Below are 17737 nucleotides of genomic sequence, written 5' to 3' on the forward strand. Positions count from 1 at the left end.
AAGTCCCATTCTGCAGTCACGTGTTACTTTCTACAATTTGTTTCTTCTTCCTAACTACACACAAAGAGCAGCCATAGTAAAGAATCTGACTGCAGGATCCGACTACACCAGGATTTGTTTGTAGTCTGTCGCCATGGCGACACATAGGATTGCTTCATGTTTTATATTAGTTGCACTGAAGCAAAGCAAAATTGTCTGTAAAAGTGCAAACAACCTTCATCCTTGAAGGGTTTAGGCTAAATTTATGATAACTTGGATGCATCACTGGTCACAAGACCGGGGGGGGGTCCGTGTCTCCTATTTGAAGAGTAGTGGTCATACATGTGTACAACCGCTCCATTGTCTGTGAGACCGATGAAGAATGCCAAGTGCTATACTAGATTATCTCATAGACAATAAATGGAGTGGTAGTGCATATACAAGACCCCTGCTCCATTTAAACAGGGCACATGGGACCCCTATTTTTGGGAAACATAGGTTTAAGGGGTTTTCCTGTCCCTGTCCCACGGCTGCAGCTTGTTTAAAAAAAAAAAAAACACTGTGTATTTCTCACCCTTTCTGGGTCCAACACTGAGTCTCTGTTGCTGCTCCTGGTGTAGGTTATTGTCTGCAGTGCTGACACCAAGTTGAAAGTGCTGCAGCCGATCAGTGAGCTCAGTGGTACAGCGCTGCCGACTGTGCAGAAAATAACAAATGCCGGGAGTAGTGGTGGAGACTCTGCGCTGGACCCGGGGAGGGCGAGTAAAACAAAATTTGTCTGATTTTTTTTTTTCTTTTTTAACAAACTTCAGCCGGGGTTTTCCAAAACCAGAAAATCCTGTTAAGACAGGAAACATCTCAGAACCTTGTTTCTGATTAGGGGATCAGTTTTCTAAGTACTATGGCCAGTGTAGAGCTAATCTCCACATTTTCATGTCCAGTCCAATATACTGATTCATACTGATGTGGTCAGAGATCTGTTGTACAGACACAGAGCTCCAAATCCTCTCTATAGACATAAAGTTAAAAGATGAAATTCTGGACGCCTGCAGTCACCACTAGAGGGAGCTAAGTGCATGCTGCTACACATTACATGCCCAGTAAGCAATATTGTGCATACTGCTCCCTCTAGTGGTGGCTACAGGTATGGCTTAAGAAAATGGAGGTGCAATTTCTATACAGATTTATTAACAGGATTGGTTCTTACCAGAAACAAAATAAATAAATAAATGCAATCAGTGGTGTCCTTTTAATATTAATTTTTCACTTATAAATTCAAACACCTTACATACATTACATCTAGCAAATATACGGTCTGAGATGCAGAAACCTTTTATTTTCCTTTTCTTTACTTTTTCTCTCATCCATTGATACTTTCTACATGGTTTTTCCCCTTTTATCAGTCTAAATTTCCTTTTCTCTGTATACACAAGCTGCTTTGATTGGCTGCCGGACTTCTTCTCTGTTTTACCTACGCAACGTAAATCCTCTACCTTTCCCCCCAAAATGACAAAAAAATGGCCCTAACACTGCTCTCTGCTTGCAGATCTTAGAAGCCAGCCGTACAGGAGAGCCGACGCGGTGAGGAGAAGCGTAAGGAGGCGCTTTGACGACCAGAACATGCGCTCTGTCAATGGTGCTGAATTACCAGTCTGAGCCCGGAGCTCCCTTCTCGTAAACCAGCGGGTACGTGCGTCTAGTATGTGACGGGAGATGGGCCAGTACCCCTCGCCGAGGACGCACAACCGCCGCCACTTTGACTGCACCTTCATTGAACTGCAAAGGGCTCAAACTGATAACAAAAGACTGCAACCGGAATGATGACGTGAGCCGGGCCCCCGCTCCGTGCAGATATATGTATATGTGTACATTGTCAATCGTAGCTAACAAGTGCCTAAATCCGACATACCTGCTCCGCCGAGTCCGAGCAATACAACTCGATGTGACCAGGTATCTGGACACCAATACGTTACTCAGTATTTTTAACCAAAATGTAAACTACGTCATTTTTTTGATTTCTTCTTTCTTACATACAACTCGAACGAGAGCGGTCGGTCGGAAGTGGCCGCCGTCGGATTCACCGTAGGTGATGCCGACATTACGGACTGCGCGGCGTGTGACGTAGACGGCGCCGGCGGATTCGGTTCGGCGCTTAACGTTGCACTTAAAAGGTCAAAACAATTCAAGGGCTGATGTGAGTGAAGGACCTAAAAAAAAAGAGAAAACTGCACCTTTAAGAAAAGTAGATGATAGTGTTGTAATATTCTTTTTATTTGTTGATTTATTTTATACGACATTACGTCCGGAGCGCGCAGCATTTGAAATCATTATTTTTTTAATTATATTACTAGCACCAATTAACTAGACAGTATTAGACTCAAGGAGGTAATTTCCTTACCTGGATGAATGTCCGTAGCCCGGGTCCTCTCTCGCCAAGCAACTACTACTCCCATCTTCTGACAAGTAGAATGCGGACTGATGCATCTGGGTACAGACAATGGTACTGCATGTGTTTTTGAAACTATAACTCCCAGCATGCTGAAGAATGTGATACGGTCTGAGTACAAAGAAATCATTCAGTTATTTTTTTTTATTTCAGTTTAAATCTACAGAAAACATGTTTTTTTTAATTATTTTACGTCCTAAAGGCTCATGCCCAAAGACTGTGGGTGGTGGCACTTGCAGTCCCTATGGCTGCATAATACAGGACCATGGGCACCGCACATGCGCTAGGGCAGCCCCAGAATAAGGTCTGAGATGGAGTCTCCATATAAAATCAGATGCGGCATAACATGCTTTGTTTGGTATGAAAAACTGTATCTGTGGGTTATTCTCAACTTCTTAAGTGGGTAAAATGGTGAAGGGCTTGTAAAAACAAACATCCTTGTTATTGACTTCATATGTATAAAATCCTCTAAGTTCTCCAGAACGGAAGGATTTCTCATTTTTATTGTTTACTGTTCGCTCGGTGCCTTGGGAGGTGGCCGGTGTCTTAGGCAAGGAGAGGAGCGCTTACAATCTCTTCCACAGAGCTTGTAAGCGCTACTGGAAAGTGGGCAGGATCTGTAGACCTGGCCAGCTCCAGTGCCCCTGTTCTCCTCTGATGCTGCAGAGGCAAAGCTTCCTCAACTTTCAGCACAGTTCAGGCCAAAGGCGCAACCATACCGCTGATCCAACTGTTTATAATGATCGCACTGTCACTCTGCAAGCAGGAAGTCAGGAGGCAGAGGAGCACGATTACCCCTTCAAGAAAATAACGGTGGCTTTGACAGCTATAGATAACACAGGATTCACCATTCACAATAGGCGATGGCGACATCTCACCTCCCTGCACAAATATCAGATCATGCTTCCATGCCTCTGCTGTGAAGCATCTCTCTGAACGCTGTCAACAGCGGCTCCAGAAAAATGACCGCCTGCGTAATCATGTGCAGAAAATAATCTACAATCAAACTAAAAATCAGATTATAAAAATTAGTAAATAAAAATTGGATGAACAAAAGTTTGGTTACTTTCAGGGCTGTGGAATCGGTAAGCCAAACCTCCGACTCTATTTCCCTAACTCAGACTCCAGAGCCTTGGTCACTACTGAGCATGTACATAAAGTGCAGCACAGATTCAGGTCATCTACGACCCCACATCACTGGTCACTACTGAGCATGTGCATAAAGTGCAGCACAGATTCATGTCATCTATGACTCCTCATTACTGGTCACTACTGAGCATGTGCATAAAGTGCAGCACAGATTCATATCATCTACGACCCCACATCACTGATCACTACTGAGCATGTGCATAAAGTGCAGCACAGGTTCATCTCATCTACGACCCCACATCACTGGTCACTACTGAGCATGTCCATAAAGTGCAGCACAGGTTCATCTCATCTACGACCCCACATCACTGGTCACTACTGAGCATGTGCATAAAGTGCAGCACAGGTTCATCTCATCTACGACCCCACATCACTGGTCACTACTGAGCATGTCCATAAAGTGCAGCACAGGTTCATCTCATCTACGACCCCACATCACTGGTCACTACTGAGCATGTGCATAAAGTGCAGCACAGGTTCATCTCATCTACGACCCTACATCACTGGTCACTACTGAGCATGTACATAAAGTGCAGCACAGATTCAGCTCATCTACGACCTCCACATCACTGATCACTACTGAGCATGTGCATAAAGTGCAGCACAGGTTCATCTCATCTACGACCCCACATCACTGGTCACTACTGAGCATGTCCATAAAGTGCAGCACAGGTTCATCTCATCTACGAGCCCACATCACTGGTCACTACTGAGCATGTGCATAAAGTGCAGCACAGGTTCATCTCATCTACGACCCTACATCACTGGTCACTACTGAGCATGTACATAAAGTGCAGCACAGATTCAGCTCATCTACGACCCCCACATCACTGGTCACTACTGAGCATGTGCATAAAGTGCAGCACAGGTTCATCTCATCTACGACCCTACATCACTGGTCACTACTGAGCATGTACATAAAGTGCAGCACAGATTCAGCTCATCTACGACCCCCACATCACTGGTCACTACTGAGCATGTGCATAAAGTGCAGCACAGGTTCATCTCATCTACAACCCTACATCACTGGTCACTACTGAGCATGTACATAAAGTGCAGCACAGATTCAGCTCATCTACGACCCCCACATCACTGGTCACTACTGAGCATGTGCATAAAGTGCAGCACAGATTCATCTCAACTAAAAACCGAGATCCTTAGATCAGGAACAGAACAGACATTTATAGGACATTTCAGAACTTTCCCAAATTCTTATGAAAATATTTACATCACATCCTGCATTGTACTACTGTACCCAATTTATTATATATTTTAGGAGTCTGAGTCAGTCCATTTTATACCGACTCCACAACCCTGGTAATTTTTTAATCAACCTTGTGCTGATTTCGAGTTGCATGGATTTTTTTTTCCCCCCAGTCACATCCTGTTGAAATAATTTGCAGCTCAGATATTAACAGATCGTCTGGGTGGCAATCTGAATGTTATGATAAGATAAATATATGTTATCATCAGTGTGGCAATCCGAACGTTATATATACATGTCTTATATGATTGCCACACAGTTGATCTGTTAACATCTGAGCTGCAATGATTTCAACAGGATGTGACTGGAAGAAAAAAAAAAAAGCCACACAACTCGAAATCAGCACAAGGTGATTAAAAAAAAAAAGTAGACGTTTAACGATTTAAACTTTGAAATGTCCAAAAAGTTGAGATATCCTTTAAAAGGGCAATACAGGATTTTTTTTTTTAAACATCTTAACACCTTTTTATTACCTGTGACTGGTATTGCAGCAGAAGCAAACCATCGTCATTAGGGCTCATTCAGATGTCAGTTTTTCTCATACTAGTTCTAGCTGTGTTTTTCACAGAAGCACTTGTTCCTATGATAATTTATGGGGTAGTTCATGTCAGATTTTCTTTCACCTGGACCAAGTGGTCCATGCAGAAGCACAGAGACTTGGGCGATATTGATCCAATTGCAAGTCTATTATATTAATCATTTAAAAAAAATGTTTACGGACTGTTTGCTAGAAGCTTGAAAAACCGCTACAGGAATCGGATCTACACAAGATTTTTTTTTTTTTTTTTTTATAGCAGAACATATTACTACAGTTTGAGTTCCTGGATTCCATAGAGCAGGACATCGTTTAATATTCACTCATCACGGACTCCATTTCCTACCATCAGTACATGCTTCCTTTTTGGCTTCGATAGCGAACTAAGTGGTTTATTGTAAAGAAACTTTGGTAAATTGTATAGTATTTAACCACTAGAGAGGAGACTTATTAGAACGTAACTTTTGTTTCGCCTTCGATACTTTTCATATATAAAAAAAAAACACACAAACCCAAGACATTTTACACGTCCGGAAATGTGTAAAGTTCCATATACATTCACTCTGGACAATGTTTTTGAAAAACAGTGGATTATTATTATTTTTTGCTTTCTGATAAATTTTTATTTAAATAGATCATTCAGAACATTTCCAGATAGATTCTCCTCGAATATTCTGTAGTTTTATGATGAACTGTTTTTAAATGTACAGATATTTTGCTACAAAGTTGGTGCAGTTTTTTATGTTTTTTTTTTTTTTGGTTGGTTTTATACTTAAAATTCCCGGTTTAGCCGCTGAGTGATCATGTAAATATTGTTTAAAAATATAATAAAATCACATCAGCCTGAGCTATACAACCTGAATGTTATTTTAACTTATAGTTTTTTTTTTTTTAATATTTAACTAAATGAACTGGCATCACAATTACATCGGCTTAACCTTAACTGATTATTTTTCTCGTATACAACGGCCTATACATGTTACATTTGCACACTTATGTGGATTTTTTACCTGCTGGGGAGAATATGCCAATTATGTATCATAATACGTTTTTTTTTTCAATTGACAGGTTTTAGAATAAAAAATAAAAAAAAATCAATTTTTCCAGTAAATTTATGAAAATGATTCAAATTAATCTAAAAAATTAAGAACTAATCTAAAACTTAGTTTACGGTGATGTCAGGACGTTGGCATGTTTTCTTTAGTGTAACGCCGGTTGCTTAGTAATTCTAGAAACACTCCATGTTATGTTTCTGCTCTGTCCATTGCCTATGATCAAATAAACTATTTACACTACTACGCCACAATGGTCTTATTCCGACGTCTTTGGATGAAACATCAGCCCTCTGTCTATAACATACAAACCCTAGGTGTTAATATAAAGCAGGGAGTGAGGGAGAGCAGGGATATGTAGCTGAAGATTTGCACCCAAATCTCACCTTTGTGAGAAAAAAAAAAAGATCTAATTACTTACCGGTACCGATTTTTCAGAACCCATGACAGCACCACGGAGAAGGAAGATGCACCCTACAAGGACAGGCAACCTACATAATAAAAGGGCAGTACCTCTCCCTGCATCAGTTGGATTACAGAGAACAAGAAGACCTCCAATGACCTAACACAAATAAACAGGTGGGAATATATGGGTGCTGTCATAGGTTCTGAAAAATCCCATTACCCATGATGGCACCACAGAGAGAATGACAGAGAATAAGTATTGAGGGAGGGACCGCAGCCTGCAGAACCCTTCTCCCAAAGAGAAGATCAATGGAGGCGGCCAGATCCAACCTGTGATGTCTATCAGAAGTGGAGGGAGAAGACCACGTTGCTGCCTTACAAATTTGTTCTATGGAAACCTCAGACCCTTCTGCCCAGGAGGTTGCCACTGCTCTTCTGTTATGAGCCTATTGTACACTTTGATGCCTTAAACCCCTTTCTAGGTCCCTGAAAGGAAACAAATGAAGACCTATCCTTTCTCCGGGAAGGTGTGAGTGACAGGTACTTAATCAGACATCTCCTTACATCCAGTGTATGAAGCTTTTCCTGTACAAAATGCTGGAAAGACTACCTCCTGAGAACTATGAAAACAGGAAGCAACTCTGGGCAGGTAGTTATTCTAAAACCAGACCTGGCCTATCTTCCAGGATCTGTGTGGAAGAGGGGCCTGCTGATAGGGTCTGAATGTCACTGACCCTGCAAGTTGAAGGCAAATAGGACAGTGTCTTTAAATGAGAGAACCTTGAGTAATGTTGACTATAAGGGATCATACTCACTTGCGTGAAACTCGGATGAGTCTCTCATGGCAATACCCGGCACTGCACCTGGCACAGAGGAACGGAGCATGCGGCTGCATGTATTCCTATGTGGCCACATGCGCCGATCTGAGTGCCGGCAGCAGCACCAGGTATTAACATGCGAGACTCAGAGTTTCACGCCCTTAGGGTTCAAATGGTGGATCAGTCAGAGCTGTCAGGACCAAACTCAATTCCCACGGGGGCAATCTTTGTGTAATAATGGCTCGAGAGTAGGCCCAAATGAACCTTGACAGTCAGCAATTACCTGCCATGTTATAATTATACACAGCTCCCAGCGCTGGACTTTTAGGTACTGGTAGAAAGGCCCGTACTAGACCCCTTTCTAGGAACTCAAGGGTGGCAGCAATTGGTACCCCTTCTTGCACTCTTGTCCCTGAGGTAGTTAGAAACGCCCACTGAAAGCCCCTCTGGACCCCTGCAGCGGCCAAGACAGAGGCGATCCCCTGCCTGAGCCGAATGGCCAGGCCTGGAAAAACTGACGGATGAGTCTTCCTTCTTCAGGGTCGCCCACTGAAAAGGTTCTCCCGTCAAGGACAGGAAACGAACTGAAGCGAGGCAGAGTTGGCGCCCTTTTGTCCTATAGGTTTCCTGTCCTTGAAGGGCGGATCCCCACTCTTCATGGTACTGTCATGTGTGAGGAAAAAAAAGTTGTAATTTGCACCAAAATCTTTAGTTGGCTCCGTTAACTTCAGTTATCAGATGTCACACAATAATGAAATATTTCTCACAAATAACTTTAAAAGGGATTCTGTCAGTAGATTTTTGCTATGTAATCTGAAGACAGCAGGAGATGGGGCTGAAACAGAATTCAGCAGTGTGTCGCTTATCTGGGAGTGTTCTGCTTACATAAAACCTTCATAGTATCACTAGGGGATTATCACTGCTGGTACTTAAGGTACCTTCACACTGAACAACAATATCGCTAGCGATCCGTGACGTTGCAGCGTCCTGGATAGCGATATCGTTGTGTTTTGACACGCAGCAGCGATCTGGATCCTGCTGTGACATCGTTGGCCGGAACTTTATTTCGTCGCTGGATCTCCCGCAGACATCGCTGAATCGACGTGTGTGACGCCGATTCAGCGATGTCTTCACTGGTAACCAGGGTAAACATCAGGTTACTAAGCGCAGGGCCGCGCTTAGTAACCCGATGTTGACCCTGGTTACCATTGTAAATGTAAAAAAAACACACACTACATACTTACATTCCGGTGTCTGTCCCCTCACCGTCAGCTTCCTGCACTGACTGAGCACCGGCCGGCCGTAAAGCACAGCAGTGACGTCACCGCTCTGCTTTACGGCCGGCCGGCGCTGACAGTGCAGGAAGCTGACGGCGAGGGGATAGACACCGGAATGTAAGTATGTAGTGTATGTTTTTTTTTACATTTACAATGGTAACCAGGGTAAACATCGGGTTACTAAGCACGGCCCTGCGCTTAGTAACCTGTTTACCAGGGGACTTCGGCGTCGTTGGTCGCTGGAGAGCATCGTTGCCTATATTGCTGCAGCGTCGCTTAATGTGACGGTACCTTATGTCTCAGGGTACTGCTAGTTTGATCACTACCCTCATGTAATAAGCAGCTCCCTGTCCATAGACAATGTGCATAGAGCCCGGTGTGGGCAGGATTAGCTTTTGTGCTCTGCTACATCTAAAACCTCTTGCTTACTGGGTGCAGCAAATGTGACATATCGTTAGAATCAGTCTCTTTTCCTACATTACGCTGCTCTTAGGTGAGGTAGTAAAAACTGAGTTACCGTTTCTCTTTAACTTTTCAGTCAACAGTTGTTTGAGGTTTTTTTTTTCTTTTTTCGATTAAAGGATTGTAGTTTTGAATGACCCCATTCAGTTTTACCAAAGGTCCTGGAAAAATAACGGTGAAGGGAAAAAAAACCCACAACATTTTGCCTTTTTTTCCTTTGGTGTTTCAGTACGCTGTAAAAACAGCCTCAACATTTTCCAGGTCTAAACTTTAGATACATGTATTTAAAAAAAAACAAAACAAAAAAAAACAGGGATTTTTGGTTTTTACCGTAAATTCTCTTTCTTGGAGTCTTCATTGGGGGACACAGGTAACCATGGGTGTATGCTGCGGTCACTGGGAGGCTGACACTATGCAAAGAAGTAACTCCTCCCCGGCAGTATACACCCTCCAACAGGCACCAGGCAACTCAGTTGGTGCAAAAGCAGTAGTAGGAACAGGTAACATAAAACTCAACCTATGTACCAACCCACAACGGCCCATTGGCCAACACGGTACAACTTCAAGGGAGGGTGCTGTGTCCCCCAATGAAGGCTCCAAGAAAGAAATTTTACGGTAAGAACCAAAAATCCCTCTTTCTTTCTCGCCTCATTGGGGGACACAGGTAACCATGGGACGTCCAAAAGCAGTCCCTAGGGCGGGATATTCTGCAGAAAAAGAGGAGTTAGGTCGGCTGATGAGGAACCTTTGCCTGCAGTATCCTCCTACCCATGCTCGCGTCCGCAGAAGCCTGAGTATGCACCTTGTAGAATTTGACAAGGTGTGAATGGATGACCACGTTGCAAACCTGTGAGGCCGAAGCTTGGAGACGAACTGCCCAGGAAGCTCCCACAGCCCAGGTAGAGTGAGCCTTCACCCCCGAAGGAAGCCATTTGTCTTGGACACGGTATGCCTCCAGAACCGCCGAACGGATCCAACGAGCAATTGTGGACTTGGAAGGGCGGCGAAAGGGGCTCCCCGCCTCAGAGACTATGAGTAGAGGATCGGCCTGACGAAAAAAAGCAGTTCTGGCGAGATAAATCTGGATAGCCCTGACCACATCCAACTTGTGAAGAGATTTCTCCAAGGGATGAACTGGGGAAGGGCACAAGGAAGGGAGGACAATGTCCTCATTGATATGAAAAGCCGAAATTACCTTTGGTAGAAAAGAAGGAATTTGACGAAGAACCACTTTGTCCTGATGCAGGACTAGAAAGGGAGAACGACAGGATAATACCGCCAGCTCCGACACTCTTCTAATGGAGGTGATGGCGACCAAAAAGGCTACCTTCCAGGATAGAAGCGAGAAGGAAATGTCCTGAATCTGTTCAAAGGGCGCACGCTGGAGGGCATCTAGCACGAGGTTGAGAACCCAAGGCTCGACAGGAGGACGATAAGGGGGAGCTATATGAGCGACCCCCTGGATGAAGGTCCTCACCTGAGGCAGGGAGGCCAGGTCTCTTTGAAAAAGAATGGACAGAGCGGAAATCGGACCCTTCAAGGTGCTAAGGGAAAGACCCGAATCTAGACCCGCTTGAAGGAAACTGAGAAGGGATGGAAGGGAAAAGGTAATAGGAAACAGATTGTTGTCCTGACACCACTGGAAAAAGGCCTTCCAACATCTGTGGTAAATACACGAGGAAGCCGATTTTCTCACTCTTATAGTCTGGATGACGCTATGAGAAAAACCCGCGTCCTTCAGGACCGCGGCCTCAACGGCCATATCATTAAATTCAGAGACCGAAATTCGTGTGGAAGAGGGACCCCTGCGAAAGACCCGGATGATCCGGAAGCCTCCACGGAACGTCCGATAGCATGTTCACCAGCTCCGCATACCAGGCCCTGCAAGGCCAATCTGGATCTACCAAGAGTACGGGGACCCCTTCTGTCACAGCCATTGGATCCCGAGATCTGGAGACGTACTGGGGAACCTTGTGGTTTGCCCGGGAGATCATCAAGTCGACGTCTGGGACGCCCCACCGCTGGCAAATCTGGCTGAAGATTGCGGGAAGACCACTCACCCGCCACGATGCCCTGGCGACTTAGAAAGTCAGCTTCCCAATTGTCCACCCCTGGGATGTGGACGGCTGACAGAGAGGGAACATGACCCTCTGCCCAACACAGAATTTTTGCCACTTCCGTCATGACTTGTCTGCTGAGAGTCCCTCCCGGATGGTTTATGTAAGCCACGGCTGTGGCGTTGTCCGACTGAATGCGGACCGGTTTTCCTGAAAGGAGAGACTCCCAGCGGATGAGGGCTAGGAAGATGGCTGATTTCCAAGAGGTTGATAGGGAGGCACGCCTCCTGAGCAGTCCAGCGGCCCTGGGCCATGAGGTGGAGAAAAACCGCTCCCCAACCTTGGAGGCAGGCATCGGTGGTGATAACCTGCCAGCGGGGAGGGAGAAATGACCTCCTGCGCAGAATGGAGGTGGACAGCATCCACCAAGGAAGATACTTTCACCCTGGGAGAGAGGCGAAACGGGCGATCCAGGGAAAATGGGTTCCTGTCCCAGGCAGACAGAAGGGCCAGCTGGAGGGGACGAGAGTGGAACTGGGCATAGGGGACCGCTTCGATAGAAGCGACCATTTTTCCCAGAGCCCTCATGGCGAGGCGGAGACACAGAGGATTCGGGCTCTTTAGTGCTCTGACACCCCGACGAAGAGAAAGGAACTTCTCCTTGGGGAGAAAGACCTGAGCCTGAGAGGTGTCGAATTCCATGCCGAGGAACTCCAGACGCGGAGTTGGAATCAAGGAAGACTTCTGGTAATTATCCAGCCAAGGCGAAGAAGCGTGTCCAGAGTAAGCTGGAGGCTCTGGCTGCAATCCCGACGGGATGGACCCTTGATCAAGAGGTCGTCGAGGTATGGCATTACCCGAAAGGGAGAGCCGTGAACTGATAATGATGTTCTTGGATCGTGAACCGGAGGAATCTCTGATGCCGTACGCAAATAGGAACGTGAAGGTACGAATCTCGGATGTCCACGGAACACAGAAACTCTCCCAGTTCCATGGACACGACCACAGAGCGTAGAGATTCCATCCTGAAGCGTCAAATCCGGAGATGACGGTTCAACTGCTTGAGATCCAAAATTGGACGGAGAGAGCCGTCCTTTTTTGGAACCATGAACAGGTTTGAGTAAAAACCTGAAAACTGCTCGCGATAAGGCACCGTAACTACGACTCCTGAGGCGAGGAGCGAATCGACGGCCTGGAGAAGCCCTGGGAGATGAGAGGGCTGTTTGGGAGGACGAGAGAGCAAGAAAAGACTTCCTGGGGGCGAAGAAAATTCTATTTTGTAGCCTGACGTGATGATCTCCCTGACCCAGGCGTTGTCGACTACCGATAGCCAAACCTCTGAGAACAGAAGAAGCCGGCCTCAAACCCTGGAGGGATTTCCAGGTGGGGCGACCAGTCATTTATTAGAAAAATCTGTGGCCCCGAGATCCAGATGGTTTTGCGGGGTGGCTCTTAGCTCTCCAGCGCAGTGGAGGCCTGAAAGAAGGTTTCCTTCGGTCCCCTTGTGAGGAAGAACGGTCCTGGTTGGGGTTTCCTGAGGAGGCGAAGGACCGAAAGGGACAAAAGGACTGAGGGCCCCTCCTGTTGAAGGAACGTTTAGGCTTGGACTGGGGTAAGGAGGTACTCTTAGCGCCCGTAGTGTCCGAGATCATTTGATCCAGCTGCGTGCCGAAGAGTCTAGAACCCTGGAAGGTCAGACCAGTGAGGGATTTTTTAGAAGTGGGGTCAGCGTTCCACGCTTTTAGCCAAAGAATCCGGCGAATGGCCACATCGTTGCGGTTAGCCCTGGTGGAGCAGGCCGCCGCATCAAGGGAGGCATTCATGAGGTATTTACCCGCAAGAGAAATCTGATCCGCCAAATCAGACAGCTCCTCAGCAGGAGCAGAGGCCAAAATGCTCCTGCGCAGGGTTTGGGCCCAGGCTGACACAGCCTTGGCTACCCAGGATGAGGCGAAACTAGGGCAGAGGGAGGCTCCGGAAGCCTCAAATGCCGATTTTGCTAATGCCTCGATTTGTCTGTATGTGGGGTTTTTAAGGGAAGCCGCATCTGGGATAGACAGAATCGTCTGAGAGGATAGCCTGGACACAGGCGGGTCGACCTTAGGAGACTCGGACCATTTGGAGACAAGGTCGGAGTGAAAAGGGTATAACACATCTAGTCGTTTCCTGCCTGGGAAACGCTTACCAGGGTTTTCCCAGTGTGTAGAGGTAGTGTTGTCGAACTCCCTGTGATTAGGAAAAACCCTAGAGGGATGTTTAATCCGTTTAAACGCAACGGAGACGTCCTGAGGGCTTGCCTCATCTTCTTTAAGTTCAAGCGTCTGAATGATAGTTGAAATAAGGCTATCGACCATCGCTTGTGTTCCGGAAGTCTGATCTGCATCAGAGTCAGTGAGGAGGATCTCTTTTGTCCGGTCTGCCTCTGTGAGGGTCTAAGACAGGTGCGAGCAAATCGCCGTGTGAGGCGTTCGTGGCACTGGTGGCATTAGACAGAAGCGGGATACGTTCAAGTGCCTGGACCAGGGACTGAGAAACCTTAGTCAGGTCAGAGACTGATTGAGACATTGCAACAGCCCACTCCGGGGGAGGGGGGATGCACTCATCCCGAGACCTAGGAGCTTCCTGAGGGGCTGACATGATGGGAGGAACGCAGGACGGGCAGAAAGGAGAAGGCTGACCTGAGGCCCACTTTTTCTTACAGTGAGCGCAGGCGTAATGGATAGAAAAAATAGCGGGTGCGCGTGCCCCGACGACAGAAAAAGAAGTGCTGCAGTCCACTCCCCTATTAAAGAGAGGCCCTGGTAAGCTCTGACACCCTGAGATCGCTTGCAGGGCGGGAGAGGGGTGGGGGGGGGGGGGTATGGTTTTGGAGTATCGTCCTGCACTGTTGCTTGAAGATCCCCTACCTGGAGTTGAGGAACACATCAGGATCCCTTGTAGAGTAGACGGTCCTGTAAGAAGTCCTCCTTCCCGCGCCATGAACTCCGGCGCAGAAGACGGCGTCGACCTCTAAACAGGGGGAGAGGGTCACTGGAAGTGACCGCCGTCTTCCTCTCAGCCCTCTCCGAGGAGAGGGATGAGGAGGGGAAACGGGCAGGACTGGCCACTGAGAAAAAGTCACCCTGAACACCCGAATAGGTGACAGGGGACAAAGTCCTGCCCAGCGGGTCCGAGAGGGTGCGATGTGGGTGATACCACACTGCTCTCTCGGTCGCTCAAAGTGGGGAAAACAGGGTGAGAAAAAACTGCACCGTTACCCTGAAGAAAAATATCTGAAAAAGGGGAAAAGGTTAAGAAAACACAACAAATCCCTGTAAAAGAAATGCGGATCTGGTGTTAGATCCAGGTCCGCCTCCTACAGACACTAAGCAAAAACTGAGTTGCCTGGTGCCTGTCGGAGGGTGTATACTGCCGGGGAGGAGTCACTTCTTTATTTGCATAGTGTCAGCCTCCTAGTGACAGCAGCATACACCCATGGTTACCTGTGTCCCCCAATGAAGCAAGAAAGAAAACAAAACTGGATTTGTGTTGCCATTTTCAGAGACCTGTAACTTTTTATTCTTCCAGTGATGGATCTGTGTAAGGCCATTTTATTGCATAGTCAGCTGTGGTTTATATTAGCACTAATTTTGGGGAACATACAACACGATCACTTTTTATGGCATTTTTGGAGGGGAAAATGTAATGACCAAGGTTTACTGTGTCCCCCCCCCCAATGAAGGGAGAGAAAGCATTTTTCAGATTTATTTTTTTCATTTCGGCGTTTATCTTACAGGATCAATATTTTGCTATTTTGGGAAATAGGTGAATTTTTTTAATTGTTTATACAATACACTGCAATACAGTAGAATTGCATAACTGATGTTCCACTATAAAGTCCTGGGTGGGCTTCATAGGAGTGCTAATATGGCAGACACAGGGGTCTTCAGTAGGCCCCCTGGTGCAAAGGCCACTCGTCGGCACTACACAATTGCATCTCGTGGGGGTGAGATGGCTGTTACAATTGGTGGTATCTAGGAGCATTTTGGACTAATTCCCATGAAAACATCCTTATATTGTAAAATAAATGAGAAACAAATAGTCAAATAAATACACTAGCACAAAGTAAAAGACAAGGCTTTAATACTTCATAAAAATGTACAAAAATAGCCCGGTCAGCAGAATGTTTACCACAGAATAATCACTGGTCGGGGGAAGGCGGCAAAGAAAATGGAATATAAAAAAATAAGATTCTGCTTAAACCAGAATTACAGTTCAGTCCCTCACCCTGCCCGCCCAGAGCCAATGGGGATAAATAGATATTATCTAAAACAAGATGAATTTAATGGTTTACAGTAAATCAAGTGGCACATTCTGTTATTGGTTGCTTAAGGCAAATAGGGGAGAAAAAAAAAACAAACAAAAAAAGACACAAAGTGAAATTTACAACTTGGGAGTTTTAAAACACTGAGCACATTTCTCCAATGGAGATAATTATTTGTACAGAGAGCAGCGGATTCGATTCGTGGAAGGCGAACAATTCCCTGCTAGAAACTATAAGAATCAGGCATTTGTCGCTCGTTATTGTAAACATATTTGGTAATGAGTTGTTCCTATTGATCGTCGTCCAGTTGCTCCAAGAGGGTTCTTCTCCGCTTCTCCAGCTCTCCTTCACTTAATTCACTTCCAGATGTGTCCCAGTTACCCTGCAAAAGATAAGGAAACAAGATGTCGGGGGAGGAGGTTATAGCTGTAAAGAACTGAATGTAACCACAAACCCCCCTTGGTCCAGGTCATAGGGATCATTGTGTTAAATATATTGTTGGCCAAACCCCTAACTTGATTGACTGCTACTTCGAGTACCTCCTCCCTGCTGCATTCTCATGCTGTTCAGTACAAGCTGCAGCAGTCATAAGGTTGGGAGGGCAGAGACTGAATGCATTTCATTCTCATACCTATCCTAATATCAGAATTACACAGCCATTCTGTAATGGACTTTCAAAGTAAGTACACCAGCCTAGTTAGGTCTAAAAGAGCTGTAATATTGTAAAACCTGGTGACAGAGCCACTAGAAAAGACTAAACGTGCACTTACAGAGTCTTTCACTGGTTTCCTTTTTGGAGATTTCGGTTTTGGATCAGTTTTCTGTCTTGAGCGCTCTTTATCATTTTCCTTGTCTCTCTCTCGGTCTCTTTCTTTCTTTTCTCTTTCTCGGTCTTTCTCTACTTCAGATTCTGGAGAATTCTGTTGGGACAAAAAACTTTTTAAAGCCAAAATTGGGAAGAAACAACTGTTCCCGGTTGTCAGCCATTGCAGGCTGCAGAGCGCTGCTTAAGCAGAATATCATGATGAGGCTGTATGGTCTGGTGACAGCAATGAGTGCTGGTTTCGATGCAAGGTTTTGGGTACAAAAAGACCTTTATGGAGCCATGAAATTGTGTATTGTGAACAGAAATCTCCAAGGGAGCTCCAGCTGTTCCCAATACATGACCTCCTGACTCGAGAAAGGGCTTTATGGGTCTGAAATAATACTGTGGATTGTCACTGGAGCCATAGTAAAGTTCTGTAAGATTACTGCATTAGTGTGCACTGTCCCGATTCACACATTGTGGGTTACTTCTGGATACTTCTGGATTCAAGGCAGTGCAACCCCCCTACACATGCACCAAATATACATCAGTGCCAGCTAGGAGGGAGATGCCAGTTTCTACTAGTTACTAGTAACAATACTAGGGAATTTGGAAATAGACTGCCTTATAAAATATACTACTTACAGACTTGTGTCTCCTCTTTTTGCTCTTTTTCTTGTGCTTTTTTGTTTTTTTGTAGCTTTTTTCTAGGGAAAAAATGAAAATAAGTTACTTCTGTGCTTTGTCCATTAAATGTCATTTAGCACACAGGAAATGGATGGAAATAAACTGTGCAAGTTCAATTAAAGAATACAATTACAACATTTAGGTTCCACATGCGCCTGCTAGACAAGAGTCCAATGCAAAACATACACCCCATGGTTTCCTGTGTCCCCCAATGAAGCGATACAGAAACATGCTACTGCAGCACAGAGGATGAAAAATTACCTGACTCCCCACTACTGGAATGCTCCGAGCCCGAACGAGAGTCCGATCGCTGCCTTTTCTTTTTTGTGTGGTTTTCTTCTTCATCTTCTGATTCAGAGCCCTAAGAATTCGAGAATAAACACATATCTTTCAAGACACTCAAGAATATTATATGTATGTATCATGCTACTGTATCCTATAGGGAGAGGTAGAAAAACAGAAAAGACCCCCCCCAATATAATGAATGTAGAAGGGATG

At 45.5% G+C, this 17737-nt stretch overlaps 2 protein-coding genes across 8 annotated transcripts in view; one reads left to right on the forward strand and one right to left on the reverse strand.

The window, feature by feature from the left end:
* The window catches only part of FMNL2 (formin like 2), a 228497-nt gene extending 225024 nt beyond the window's left edge, over positions 1-3473 (forward strand). For 2 of the 6 annotated variants that reach the window (XM_069732941.1, XM_069732944.1), the window contains one exon: positions 1526-1769. In XM_069732941.1, the coding sequence (XP_069589042.1) occupies positions 1526-1635 (110 nt within the window). In that variant the 3' untranslated portion in view covers positions 1636-1769. Of the gene's footprint in view, positions 1-1525 lie in introns of all 6 variants that reach the window. The other 4 variants (XM_069732942.1, XM_069732946.1, XM_069732948.1 and 1 more) reach the window with 3 other exon arrangements.
* A 12076-nt stretch (positions 3474-15549) lies between these two features.
* Positions 15550-17737, reverse strand: part of PRPF40A (pre-mRNA processing factor 40 homolog A) — a 41033-nt gene continuing 38845 nt past the window's right edge. For both annotated transcript variants that reach the window (XM_069732950.1, XM_069732949.1), the window contains 4 exons: positions 17501-17600; positions 17198-17259; positions 16518-16667; positions 15550-16129 (listed from right to left, as the gene is read on the reverse strand). In XM_069732950.1, coding sequence (XP_069589051.1) covers positions 16037-16129; positions 16518-16667; positions 17198-17259; positions 17501-17600 — 405 coding nt within the window. In that variant the 3' untranslated portion in view covers positions 15550-16036. The remainder of the gene's footprint in view (positions 16130-16517; positions 16668-17197; positions 17260-17500; positions 17601-17737) is intronic.

Source organism: Ranitomeya imitator, chromosome 7 (assembly GCF_032444005.1).
Source record: "Ranitomeya imitator isolate aRanImi1 chromosome 7, aRanImi1.pri, whole genome shotgun sequence".
Lineage (NCBI taxonomy): Eukaryota > Metazoa > Chordata > Amphibia > Anura > Dendrobatidae > Ranitomeya > Ranitomeya imitator.